Source organism: Ovis aries, chromosome 17, assembly GCF_016772045.2.
Source record: "Ovis aries strain OAR_USU_Benz2616 breed Rambouillet chromosome 17, ARS-UI_Ramb_v3.0, whole genome shotgun sequence".
Lineage (NCBI taxonomy): Eukaryota > Metazoa > Chordata > Mammalia > Artiodactyla > Bovidae > Ovis > Ovis aries.
In genome coordinates this window covers 68,831,603-68,844,527 of record NC_056070.1, presented here as the reverse complement: position 1 = coordinate 68,844,527, position 12,925 = coordinate 68,831,603, and the positions used below count along the sequence as shown (strand labels likewise).

At 59.3% G+C, this 12,925-nt stretch overlaps 1 protein-coding gene across 6 annotated transcripts in view; it reads right to left on the bottom strand.

The window, feature by feature from the left end:
• Positions 1-788: 788 nt before the first annotated feature.
• The window catches only part of NF2 (NF2, moesin-ezrin-radixin like (MERLIN) tumor suppressor), a 71,016-nt gene continuing 58,879 nt past the window's right edge, over positions 789-12,925 (bottom strand). Inside the window, exon 16 of one of the 6 annotated variants that reach the window (XM_004017463.5) lies at positions 789-3,485. In XM_004017463.5, coding sequence (XP_004017512.2) covers positions 3,435-3,485 — 51 coding nt within the window. In that variant the 3' untranslated portion in view covers positions 789-3,434. Of the gene's footprint in view, positions 3,486-8,606; positions 12,909-12,925 lie in introns of those variants that run through there. The other 5 variants (XM_027956735.3, XM_027956734.3, XM_060400858.1 and 2 more) reach the window with 5 other exon arrangements.

Genomic DNA, 12,925 nt, shown 5'->3' with positions numbered 1-12,925 from the left:
AGCTCAGCTGGTAAAAAGTCCACCTGCAATGCAGGAGATCCTGGTTCAATTCCTGCATCGGGAAGATCCTCTGGAGAAGGGATAGGCTACCCACTCCAGTATCCTTAGACTTCCCTGGTGGCTCAGATGGTAAGGAATCTGCCTGCAATGCAGGAGACTTGGGTTCAGTCCCTGGGTTGGAAAGATTCCCTGGAGAAGGGAACAGCTACCGACTCCAGTAATCTGGCCTGGAGAATTCCACAGACTGTATAAGTCCATGGGGTTGCAAAGAGTCCAAAAACATGACTGAGTGACTTTAAACAAAATCCCCTAAGCTCAGAAGGGTAGTTCTCAACTCCAAGGGTGAATGGCACGCAGCCCTGTGACCACACGGGGCCTGTAGGCAGCACCTGGGCTCCTGGGGAATCCACATGCTGCCCCCCACCCCCCTTCCAGAGCTGGAAACGGGGACCCCGGAAGCAGAAGTGCCTGGAGTGACCATCCAGTATGGCACCCTAGTTTCCAGGTCTGGAATTGAGGGCAGGCGAGGGGTGTGGGAAGGTCACTGGGCGATGGAGACCCAGCACACAGCCTGCATCATGGGAAGCACGAGGGGGGTGCCCAGATGAAGGTGCAGTCAGGGGTGCTGCCATCAGCCCGGAAAAGGGGGGTCCTTTCCCCACCGACACAGGGATAGGGCTGAGGTCCTAGACATTAGTGGGGGCAGAGGCCCGTTTCTCCTGGGGCTCCCAACGCCCACCACTGCAGGGGCTGGAGCGACGAGCAAACTGAGGAGGCCCAAGACCAACTTTTTACCGTTTAGACTTTTTATTAAAACAATCATTTAAATTACAACAGTCCGCCAGAATAGAAAACAGCCTTCCCTGGTCCGGCTCTGACAGGAGGCCCCATGGGAGGGGGAGGGTGGTTTGATGTCTTTGAAAACCGAGGGAGCTTCCCTGGAAGCCCAGAGGGGCTGGCCTGGCCCTGGGGCAGCAGCCATCTTCCCACCAGGCCGCCCCCTCCAGGGGCCGCCGGGTCTCAGCCCTGTCAGCGGGCGATGCTCAGTCGCTGTGGCTGGTTGTCAGCCTCAGGACAGGCTGTTTGGATTCGAAAGAGAAAAGAGAGGGAGAGAGAGAAGCCTGTCCCCAAGACTCAGAAGGCAGTCACTCAGGAAGCGTTATGTAAGGCCGCGGGGGCCGTCCAGCAGGGACCGCACACTGCAGAGGCCCCGGGGCCCAGGAGGGGCGGCGAGCAAGTCAGTGAGGTGGTCTGCGTGCGCCCACCAAGAGCCGCCGGTGCAGCCCCACCGAGGGTCACTAGCCCGGTGCTTCCGCCCAGTGACCGTCAGGGGCGCTTCTAACCCAACGATCCCAGGCAGGGCCCTGCTCTCGGTGGAGGTCAGGGGCTTCCTTAACTGGACAAGCCCTCAGCTCGCCCACTGACACATCACAGTTGCCTCTGCTGTGGGCATGCGCCCTGAGAACGAAGCTCCTCTTTCAAAGTCCTTCTTCCACTCGGGCTCAGGACCCTTCGGAGGGTCCCATCCTCTCCGCCTGTCCATCTCCGGGAGGTACCCGCCCGCCCTCGTCCCCGAGGAAAACTGCAGTGTTCCAGCCGGCCCTCTCCCACCCCGAGGCAGCTCCCCTACACGGCTCAGATGCCAGCCCGCTCCCCTGTGGTCAGAGACTTCAGACACACAAGCAGCAGTTAAATAATAATAATAATAATAAAACCCCCACAAAGCCCGACAACGTTTTTATAAATGACCACCATGCTCTGGGCCCACAGCCACTGTTACAGACAACCTACAGGTCAGGGAGGGGTGGTGAGCCTGAGGAGACAGCCGGGCAGACGCTAGAGGACCCCCACCGGGAACCTTGTCTCAGGGTTAGAGGCCGTGGAGGGTCAGGGGAGACGGAGGGGAACCTCCCAGCCACAGCCGTTCTTGCCTAATGTTCAGAGTCCCACCCTGCACGTCCCGAGGGGCTGGCTGCCTCGGGGCAGGGCAGCCCGAGGCGGTGGCGGCCAGCCCAGGACAACCGCTAGGGCAGCTCGACCGTGGAATCTGGCAGGATCTCTGTGAGCGTCTCAGTCTCTCAAAACCACTTAGGATGGCCAGAGACCACCTCTGCCCCCGGGAAATCTCTGGGCCCTCACAGGTCTTCACGTAGGAAGCGTCTTCTCACTGGATGAGACTTCCCTCCTGCCACTCTGCGCAAGAGCCCCGTGGGAAGGACGTAAACAGGCTGGTGGGTCCAGCAGGCCATGGAGGAAGAAGGGCGGGAGAGTGGCCCCAGACTGAGGAGCGAGTGTGGGCCCTGGGGTGGGCGCATGGCAGGGGGGCATCACGTGCCAGCAGGCGCCGAGCACTGACTATGCCTCCCCATCCCCACCCGGCCCGGGGGTCACCTGCACCCCTCCCCCCACAGCCCAGGGAGCATGTAAAGTGAAGGCTCTGGGGAGATGAGGGCAGCAGGAAAGGAGGCCCGGGCACCGTCACGGGTAGGGGGTTGTGTCAGCTCGTGGCCAGGAGGGAGGATGCTTCAGATCAACAAGACAGACCGCGGCCAGTGAGACATCCCTGTGAGGCCTCAAGAGCCCTGCAGAGACCCCAGTCGTGGCTGGGCTGACTAGAGCGACGGGGAACCCCCTCGAGGCCCTGCCACGTGCAGGAGAGCATCCAGCTGGAGAGGCCCACCCCGCCTACCTCTCAGACCTGGGTCTGAGCGGGCAGAAGAGAGGCAGTGAGTGTTTCGTAGGGTGCAAGTTCCAGGTGCAGGCCTGGCTGGCCTCCCAGGCCCTCTGCCAGCAGCCAGTCCTTCACCACAGCTTGGGCTGGGTTTTCCCCGGGCGCAGCTGCGTTCCCACTCCCCACCACGGGCAGCCAGAGCACTGCCCCCGGGGGGTGCCTGGGCCGACCACCCATCTCCGGGCTCTTCATGGCCGAGCTCTCCAATGACGTGGAGTAGGCGGGCCACTCTGAGCCACCTTCTCTCCATGCCAGCTCCTTACTAGGGAAGGAGATGAATGTTCTGGAACCCTGGGGGCAGGTGTGGGGGATGGCACCAGCCTCTGGGTCTCCAGGGGGCTTGTATACTCCCCTCCCTACAGCCACTTCCCAGCTGGGGGACCGGGGCGGTCAGCCGGGGCAGGGGAGGTGAGGACAGTAAGACACACACTCCAGGGTACTTTGGACGAAGGAAGCATAGGATCCCACATCAGACAAGGAGAGACAAATACTCCTTAAAAAAGACCTAAAGACTCAGGTCAGGAGAACTAGAACCCCACGAGAGAACCCTCTGCAGGGTCATAGTTCAAGGCAATTGCACACGAAAGGCCTGGGCTCTCCGCTCGGCCCGCCTTCGGGCGGCTCCCGTGGTGTCGGGCCCATCCCGTCGGTGCCAGGGGCAGACGGGCAGAAGCAGCCGATCCTGGGGTGGCCGGGTCACTTGCTAGAGCTCTTCAAAGAAGGCCACTCGGGACTTGGCGCTCTGCAGGGTGAGCTGTAAGGAAGCAGAGAAGATGGTAAAGGCGGGGCTGGCTTCTTGCCCTTTCACAACAAGACATCCTCCTGCCTTGGGGACTAAGCTCGAAGCGGGTTTGGAATGAAAGGGAAGACGGCTCGAGAAGCCAGAAGCCGGTGGTCAGCCCCAAGCAAGTTTCCAGAGTCGTCCAAGGACTCGGATTGGGAGGTGACCTGTGAGGACACTCAGGAGGGAGGGATGGCTGGCGGGTGGACGATCCCAGGGCATTTGAAGAGACTCCTTCATCCCCGCCTTGTGTCTACAAGGCGTGCTATCCACGCCAGGGCTCGAGGGTCAGCTCAGCAGTGCTGACGTCTCAGTCCTCAGGCCCTGGGCGTGCCGCTCGGGCAAAGTGACGGGCCTCGGGCGGGGCAGGCCCGCGTCACGTGAGGACCAGCTCATCTCTTCTGCTCCCGGTACCCCAGGGAACCCCAGAGCCGACTTGCCTGTGACCTGGCAGCTGAGAGGGCGTTTCCATCCACAAACTGGGATGGAGGGCCCAGGCTTTCTAGGTGGGGCTGGTTCAGGCAGGGAGGAGGCAGCACGTGGTGGTTGGGGATGCTCTGGGCCCGAGGCCTTTCCTGAGAGGCAGGAGCCCGGCGAAGAGGTGGAAGGGAAGGGGAGGGCCCAGGGAGGAACTCCTGGCTGGCAGATAAGGCCTGAACTTGGGTTTGCAACCTCTCGGGGCTGCCAAACCTTGATTCCCAAACCCCGCAGGCCCCTTGCCAGGAGCTCCCCAAGCTGAAGCATCTGGCGTGGGCACCCTCCCAGCGCCCGGCTCTGCTCCTGAAATCAACCACGCCGGCGAGACTGTGCATGCCACGTCCAGCTCTGGGACTTTGCTAAGGAGAGTTTCTGGGGATGGGGACACAGAGCACACACAGTCCATCCACCTTCATACCCTCGAGCCTCTCGGCTTAGTGCTGTGCACACAGTAGGAGCTCGGCTTGTCAAGTGAGCAAAATGCAGGTGTAACTGCAACAAATGGTGAGATGCGGGGGAAATTCGAGAGTTCCCCACTGGGCTGGAGAGGCCCAGGTGCTAATTCTCCATCACCAGCTCGCGGTGTGGCCTCAAGAGACACGCCTGACCTCTCTGGGCCCCTTTTCTCTGGAGTTCAACCACAGGGGCAGGCTAGATGGCCTGGCCTATTCCCTCATTCAGAGACCTCTGGCAGCCTCTGAATCCAAAGAGCTTGGCTCTGTGAAGGGCGGGGGAGGAAGGCTCCAACCCAACCACTTCACCATCAAAGATGCACAGCATCAGTGCACTCGAAATGAGACAGCTTGAGAGCCGGCTCTTTAAATCCTGCCAAATCTTTTGGCCTTGAAGTTCCCGACTAACAAGCTAAATGCAGGGAGGCATCTGAGCTGTTTCCTTCAGTGGAACCAATTTCTGAAGCCCTTTGGAAAGCCCAGCTCTAACTGGAATGCAGAGAGCTTTCATTTCTTTGCTGAGATGGAACTCCCTCTAGAAGGATGGGCTTCTCCCTAAACATGACAGCGGAGAAGGACCGGGAAGGACACGCTCGGTGATAATGGGAACCAGGATGCGGAAGAGAGAGCCGGAGAGCCGCTGGGACAAAAATCGTCCTGGGAGAGAATGAGCTGAAAGGGGTAGAAGCCTGTGTACCACTCAGGTTCCTCCAACATGCCCGGGGAGCCTCAGGTCAGCTCCTCTGAGGACAGGGGACCCGCAGGAGACACACTTTGCCACACACCCAGTCAGTTACAGGCACAGCCAGACCGCCTGACCCAAAGCCCACCCGGGCTGCTGAGCTGCAGGGTGGTCCTGACGGTCCCTTCCTCACAGGGTGATCAGAAGCGCCCGATGACACGCTACGGCTGGTGGTCTACGGGGGCACTAAGAGGAGATCATGTCCCTCCTCCCCCAGCTCTGGCTCCTGGCCTTCCAGGGATCAGGGAGCAGGGCAGAGCACAGGTTAGAAGGGGTGCAGGCGAAGGGGAAAGGCTCATGGCCGCTGAGATGGGGCAAGCAGATGCCCCCGAGGAGGGGGGCCTGGCCACTTCCGCGGGCGGGGAGCCCGGCCTGTGCAGGCCTCCGAGAGCCTGCTGCCCATTTGTACGACGGTGGCGCCAAGAATTCCTGGATTGTCTACACAAGCTGCGTGCCGGCTGTCCCCTCGAGGTGCCAGCACCAGACTCCAGCTACTCACTCCAGCATGAGCTTGTCAGGAGGCGAAGCCCTCTTCGGGTGGGCAGCACACATCCCTGGACCCCAGCCCACACTAACCTCTTATCTCGCAAGAGCGGCAATTGAGCCGCAGTCCAAGGAGAGGTGTGGGGACAGACCCAACGCCCGGGACATGCGGAAGCAGGGAGGCGCCCCGGACACACGGCCTCGGCAAGAAGACAGTACTGTGGCCTCTGGGCTGCTGGACGGACGGGTGGGGCCGCCAGACAGAGGTGGCCGACGTGGCCGCTGACACCAAGGGCCCTGGGATTCCAGCCCTGGCCCACAGTCAGACCTGCCCCCATCGCTCCCTCTTTCTGCACAGCTTGTGTAAATGTAAATCCTGTGTGAGTCGCTCAGTCACTCCTCTGTCCGTGGGATTTCCCATGCAAGAACCCTGGCGTGGTTTGCCATTTCCTTCTCCAGGATCTTCCCCAACCAGGGATGGAACCCGGGTCTCCCACATTGCAGGGAAGATTCTTTACCGTCTGAGCCACAGGGAAGCCATGGCAGCTCCAATTCCCACAGGAAGCCCGTCATCAGAGGAAAATCCCGCACGAGCTGACTGGCGCCGCTGGAACCCTCCCAGTGGCCACGGCGGCCTCCGCCTGCCCCAACTCAGCAGCATCCTTCATCTCAGGCATCACGCCGTGATCGTGGTCATGCTGGAGAGCAAGCTGGGGAGGCAGGCGGCGGGAAGGTCTGCAGGGAGAAGCCTGGGCTTCTTTCCTCCATGTGGGGACTCAAGCCCAGGGGCTGGGAGACGCGCCCTTGGGGTCTGCCAGCCACGCTCCCAGCCCCTGGGCTTGAGATTACTCCCCTCACCTGTGGGATCCCTGACCGCCAGCTCTTTCTAGAAAGCTCCCTGACTGTCACACCGACCGTGCAGCCTCAGGCAGGATGCGTTCCTAACCAAGGAAGGGGAAGCCCTAGCGGAAACGGCACACAGCCGGCCCTTTGTAGCATGAACTGCCCCTGTGGTCGTCTCCGTAGACTCCGGGAGACGGGCTCACAGAGGCCAGGACCCCAGCCACCGTCTCACCCCCCCAAGGTGTACAAGCCACTCAGTGTTCCGTCCACCTTCCTGGCTCTCCGCCTAGCAGGCAAGGGACCACACAGGCGATGATCCGACCGAGGCCTTGCGTCCTGCCATGTCGCACGGGAGAGCTGAAGCTCATCCAGTGAGCCCACCCCCAACCCTGCAGTCCCTTGGTGATCCAGCAACATGCGTCATCACCCCCAGAGGGACTGCTCGGGGTGGGGGTGGGCAGCGCCTCCAGGACTGGGGCTAGAGGAGGACCCCCCCCACTTCAGTAGACAGAGGAGCAGAAAGCCCTGGGGACGTGGATGGACACAGGCGGCCTTGCGCACACAGGCTGCCCCGTCCAGAACCGCGGGGTCCACTCCACCTTCTCTGAAGCCTTCTGAGGACGTGCGGCCTCAGCGGGTCCGCTCGCCGGCGCCCCGAGGATGACAGCAGGCCATGACGGCTCCTCACCGGGCTCAGGGCTGACCGCGCCTCTCTTCCCGCTGTCTCCTGACACCTGCTTCGGATCAGCCGTGTGAATAACGCAGGAGTTAAGTTCTCTCTCTCGACTGAGCCGGCTGTTCAAGCCTGTCACTAACCCAAGCTCCATTCCGAGCAGACAAACTTCCTCTTCTCTGCCGGCTGCAGAGCTGGACAGCGTGTTTTTCACTTTCAGGGGGTGTGTGTGTGTGTGTTGCGGGGGGCGGGCATCTGGTCCACCTGTGGCCTGGCCCCTTCTTCCTGCCCAGCCTTAACACACACAAGCCCGGCAGAGTCGCCTTCCTGCTCCTGCCCACCTCCCCATGGCACTGCCCGTTGTCTGTGACTGCCACCGGGCTGGGCAAGGGCAGGACAGGGTGGGGGTGTCACCTGGGTGGGGTCACCTGGCAGGGCCGAGACCTCTGCACACCACCCAAGCTGTGTGCAGTGTGAGCGAACAGACACCTCCAACCAGGTGATAAACGAGTTCAGATCTGGGAGCCGCATCTGTGCCCTTAAAAAGACGGGAGGTTGGCTCCCCTGGCCCTGGGAAGGACCTGGTAGCCAGCCACCTCTCCCGGACTCAGGCACGGGTAGAAAAGACAGGCTCAGGGACCTCCAGCTCAATGGGCAAGGACTTCAGGCAGCCCTCTGCCACTGCCTGCTCCTGAGAGAGAGCCCCCGGAGGTCTAGAGACAGCAGCCCTAGACCTAGCAGGCCTTGAGACAAGCACCAGGCTCAGAGGGGGCCGTCCCGCCCTGCAGGGAAGGCTTCCAGCTCTCAGGCTCCTCCAGCCTCATTCATTCCCAGGAGTGCCCCCTGCTGGAGGAACACAGCCCCCCAGCCTGGTGGCTGCCAGCGCCCTCCTCCCCAGCTCTCCTCTAAAAGTCCTTTTGGGGTGGAGGGGGCATGGCGGGCACTGCTTCCCGAAGAGAAGGGAGAAGAACTAGATGTATTCCGGCTCGGAGCCTGCGGCGGCGAGGCTGCCTGATTAAGGCTGAATTACACTTTCATCAGCGCATAGAGAAAACTGATTCACAAGGCCGCACTGTGATAATCTGGCTCCTACAGAAAAGGGGGTGGCGTCGGGGGTGGGGGTGGGCAGGACACAGAGCCACTGGGGCGATCAGTGACAAGATAGCGAGAAGACGCTTTACAATTAAGCTGGGAGAGCAAAACTAATCAGAGAGCCAGGGGTCCTCCAACTAGTTTCTGGGGGCCTCGCCTCAATCCACTCATCCCTGTGGGCAAGAGAGAAAGGCGGTGGGGGTGGGTAGTGGGGGAGTCTTATTCATTTTAGACAAGGAGACCCACAAGGCTGAACCCGTTTCAGACACTAACCTAACAACTCCAGGGGGCCAAGACCCTGCTCTTCCCATCAAAATGCAGGGGAATCGAAATGCAAGCCCTAAAATCATGTTACACTTTCTGTCCGTCACTACATATTGAGAACAGAGGAGCTGGGGGGCGGGGCGGGGGCAGCACAGATGCAAAAGGAGAAGCGGCTTCTCCACCACTTGGAGCAGGAAGGTGACCGGCAAGTCCAGAAGCAGCAGCAAATTCCCACATAATCTCTAGCTTGGGGTGTGATCAACATTCCCCTTCCGGAGAGAAGCTGAGGGGGCAGGGTCGGCAGAGGGGGATGGTGGCTGGGAACTGGCCGGATTAAGGGATCTTGCTGGCTGACAACTTGCACCCGAGTGCCATCTGGGGATGTGTACAGGGGCAGAGAACTTGTCCACATGCTTATCCTGAAACGGAGGTGGGACGAGGGGCCGAGTCCACCACCATGAACAAATCCAGTTTGGCATCAGCTACTTTATCTGCTTCTGGGAGAAATCTGCCTGGGAAAACCCAGAGGGTGCCTTTGGTTTATGCATCCTTTAGGCTGAATGGCGCCTGGAAACTGGCGTCTGCCGGCATCTCTGGCTGTCCGGGTGATGCTTGGCTTCTCCACCTGGAAAATGGACTAATCAGCCCGCTTCACCTCGCTGGGCACAGGGAGGCTGACGGACGGGCACGGAGCGCTCGGCATGGACACCTGGGGAAAATGGTGCAGACAGACCCATGTCTTTTCAAATCGCCAACATCAGAAGGGAAATCACGGCAGGGATCATCAGAACAGAACCTCGCACCCGCAGAATGAGTTTACAGGCAGATTTGTCCCTCCTGTGGCTATGGTGATGGATCAGGTGCTGGAGGGAAGCGGCATGGACGCGTAGGGTCCGTGCGGAGGGACCAGATGAGATGTTTGACTCAAACATCAAATAAGGCCGGCTGGTGCCCTCGGGCACTTCCAAACGGGGGCAAGATATCCTTGGAGGGCAAGGCAGGCTTTGTAGGCTCCTTGACACCTCCCACAGGGAATGGGCTCACGTAGGTAAAGCCCACCCGCCCAAGGGAGGGGCTGGATCGTGGTCTTTTGGCAAAGAGGCTGAGCCAAGTGGGTCCCTGAGATGGGTCTGGGGGCACTGAGCATGTCAACCACACCAGCAGCACAGCCTGTGAAGCGTCCCGGGTCCTGGCAGGCAATGCAGAGAGGCTGGCCGGTGGCTTTAGCCAGGAGGGATGCCTCTTGTGCGAGTCCACCCTCGCCCTGGGGTTGATCATGCCCCTGGTATTTTAACTGCTGCACTTGACTCCCAGCCCTGCAGCTCCAGAGGGAGTCCCTGCAAATTGAAGACGTCACTGGTCTTTTATGTCTTCCTGATCTCAGAGCAGCAGCTGGGCTTCAGAGACGTGTTGAGGCTCCTCACTGCCACCTCCCCACCAGCAGAAACCACAGCAGGGCCTCAGTGGTTTGCACCACTTATGGAGGAAATAAGCTTTCTAAGCTCTCTGACCTCCAGGATTTCTCATCTGTCGACTGCCTTTGAGATCCTGTGCTTCTTCAGAGGGTACAAGACACGAGGACAAGCTTGCTGGCGCTCAGACCAGCCCAGAATGATGCCGTCCCTCGAGAAGGGGTGGGGTGAGGGGTGCGACTGCGGTGCCACCTCCACAGTGCGCTATGCAGCTAAATCGCACCCGGCCACCGCGCACCTCATCGGCCCGGTGGCTCTGAAGGCAAGAGGCTCAAGCCCCGGACACCGTTTCCCCCTCCCCCAGCCTCACTGCCGGACCCCACGCCCTCGTTCAGAAGACCCAGAGGCCAGGAACACGTGCCTCTGTTGCTCTCCTCTCCCCATCCCCGCCACCCCGAGAATGCCATGGGTCTACGTTCCCAGGGGCAGCCTTTGATTGCTAGTGCCGCTCAGACTCGGATGCAAACGTCAAACCAGTTGTGCTGATTATCGATCGGGAGAAGATGCAAAAGTGCAGCGAAGATCAGTGGGAGCAGAAAAATGCGGATCGCACAGCACCATCGGCGTGGTTCGTTCTGGCTTCTTAAAAGCTTTCGCCTCCCAACACGTGGAAGCTGAAGCACCACTGGATGCGCACGTCTCGCGCTGTCACGCAAGTGTGGCGCCTCCCAGCCCAGGCTCCCCAGCAGCTTTGTTTCTTTACGTAAGTTCAAGCCCTCGCTGAGTTTTTACACGGAACTGCGTGCCATGCTGTGCTCAGTCGTGTCCGACTCTTTGTGGCCCCGTGGACTGCAGCCGCCGGGCTCCTCGGTCCATGGGATTTCCCAGGCAAGAGTACTGGAGTGGGGTGCCATTTCCTTCTCCAGGGGATCTTCCCGACTCAGGGATGGAACCCGTGTCTCCTGTGCGCGTGCGTCTCCTGCGTCAGCAGATGGATTCTTTACCACTGAACCGCTTGGGAAGCCCACAGGGAACTCACTGAGTCCTCATAAACATCCTGAGGGGCAAGAACTGTTTTATCCCCCTTTTATAGGTGAGGACGCTGACTTTAGCAAAAGCTAAGGATTATAGAGGAAGGAAGTGGCAGAGCAGCTGGCCCCGGCGAGGCAGACTGGACTGCCTCTCTGCATTGCCACAGGAACATGGTAGCCCCTGCCCTGGGCAAACCCTGGGAATTTAGCCTAAGTGTCACCAGCCCCAGAGGGTTCTGCTGAGACGGGTCAGACACAGGCCTCGAGGGGGAGGCAGAGAGCAAAGGGGGAGGAATACGGCCAAAGGGAGGGGAACCAGTCTTTCCTCGAAGGAATCTGTGATCAGAAGACATGGAAAATGAAACAAAATAAAATCAGTGCAGGCTGGTTTGAACCAAGATTAATGACGAGCTCCAGGACAGTGGAAACTCTTCGGTTCACCCCCGATCTGCATTTCTCACCCTAGACTTTCTAGATGGAGCTGTGCCCTTGACAGGCTGGGTGCCCACATCTCAGAGCCTGCGGTGTTTCTCATCATCTAGGCTCACTCTCAGGGAAGGCGATGGCACCCCACTCCAGTACGCGTGCCTGGAAAATCCCATGGACGGAGGAGCCCGGGGGGCTGCAGTCCGTGGGGTTGCGAAGAGTCGGACATGACTGAACGACTTCACTCTCACTTTTCACTTTGATGCATTGGAGAAGGAAATGGCAACCCACTCCAGTGTTGTTGCCTGGAGAATCCCAGGGACGGGGGAGCCTGGGGGACTACCATCTCTGAGGTCACACAGAGTCGGACACGACTGAAGCGACTCAGCAGCAGCACCAGCAGGCTCACTCTGGCCCAGACCACGGCCCAGACCACAGCCCACGCACAAGGCCAGAGCCACCCTGGCGTAGCAGGTGGCTGGCCGGCAGGCTTGGTTACTGGCTGCTGGAACCACCAAAGTCTAGAATGTGCCTCCCCTCCAACTTCATATGTAGCAAAAGCTACCACTGCTTGATCTGTGATGCTGAGATTAAGTCCAGCTGTGTTGAGAGCCAACTCCATTTTATTAACCCTTGATTAATCTGAATTCTGGGTTAACCGGAGCTTGCAGCCAGCCTACTTTGAAAACAAGTTCATATCAAGACATTAAAAAAAAAAAAAAAGGCGTCTGTGCATGTCCTAGGAGCAGTACACGTTTGACTGCAAATCAAACCTCATTTGTCTGTAATCAGAGCTCAGTGAGGACTGACGGTCAGAACCAGGCCCCTGAAGACTTCTACCTTGGGATGGTTTGAAACGTTCTGAATCATTATAGAAAGAGACAAAACCATCCCAAGGTAGAAGAGTACAGTCACAGAGAATATCTGACAGCCCAGACTGAAACAAAAAATGGGCTTTCCGTGGGCCCCTGTGCTCGCCACGGGGCCCAGGAAGCTACCGTGGGCCCACCCTGGGTGCTGTGCCACCTGGCCCACTCATTTCATGGTTCTCACTCCTGCCCAGCACAGAGCATGCACCGCTTGGAGACGGGGTGTTCAATGCCAGCACGTGGCGTGAAAGCTCGAGAAACAGGAGCCCGCTAAATAAAAGTGTCACACACAAATTGTGGTTCACGCCAGGGGTTCCTGGAACCACTGACAGATCGAATCCATCTTATAATGAGATCCATCTGGGACTTTAATAGCTAACCTCTCCCGCTTGGATGGCAACCACAAATAGGATCTCTCCTATGCCAGATAGCACTTTTTGATACAAAGCTTCCAATGGGCTTGTTTTATTCTGGGAGCAGAAACCATGGTGAGGATAGCAAAGAACATGTCCACATGTGACCGCGGGTGTCGGCGGGCTCCCTGGCGCGGGTGCTGCCGGGGTTCGGCTGAGGAGCAGGGGGAGAGTGCCATTTTACTATTGTATGCAATGAATTCTCTCCACTGCCTAGACCTGTGGGGAGAATAATG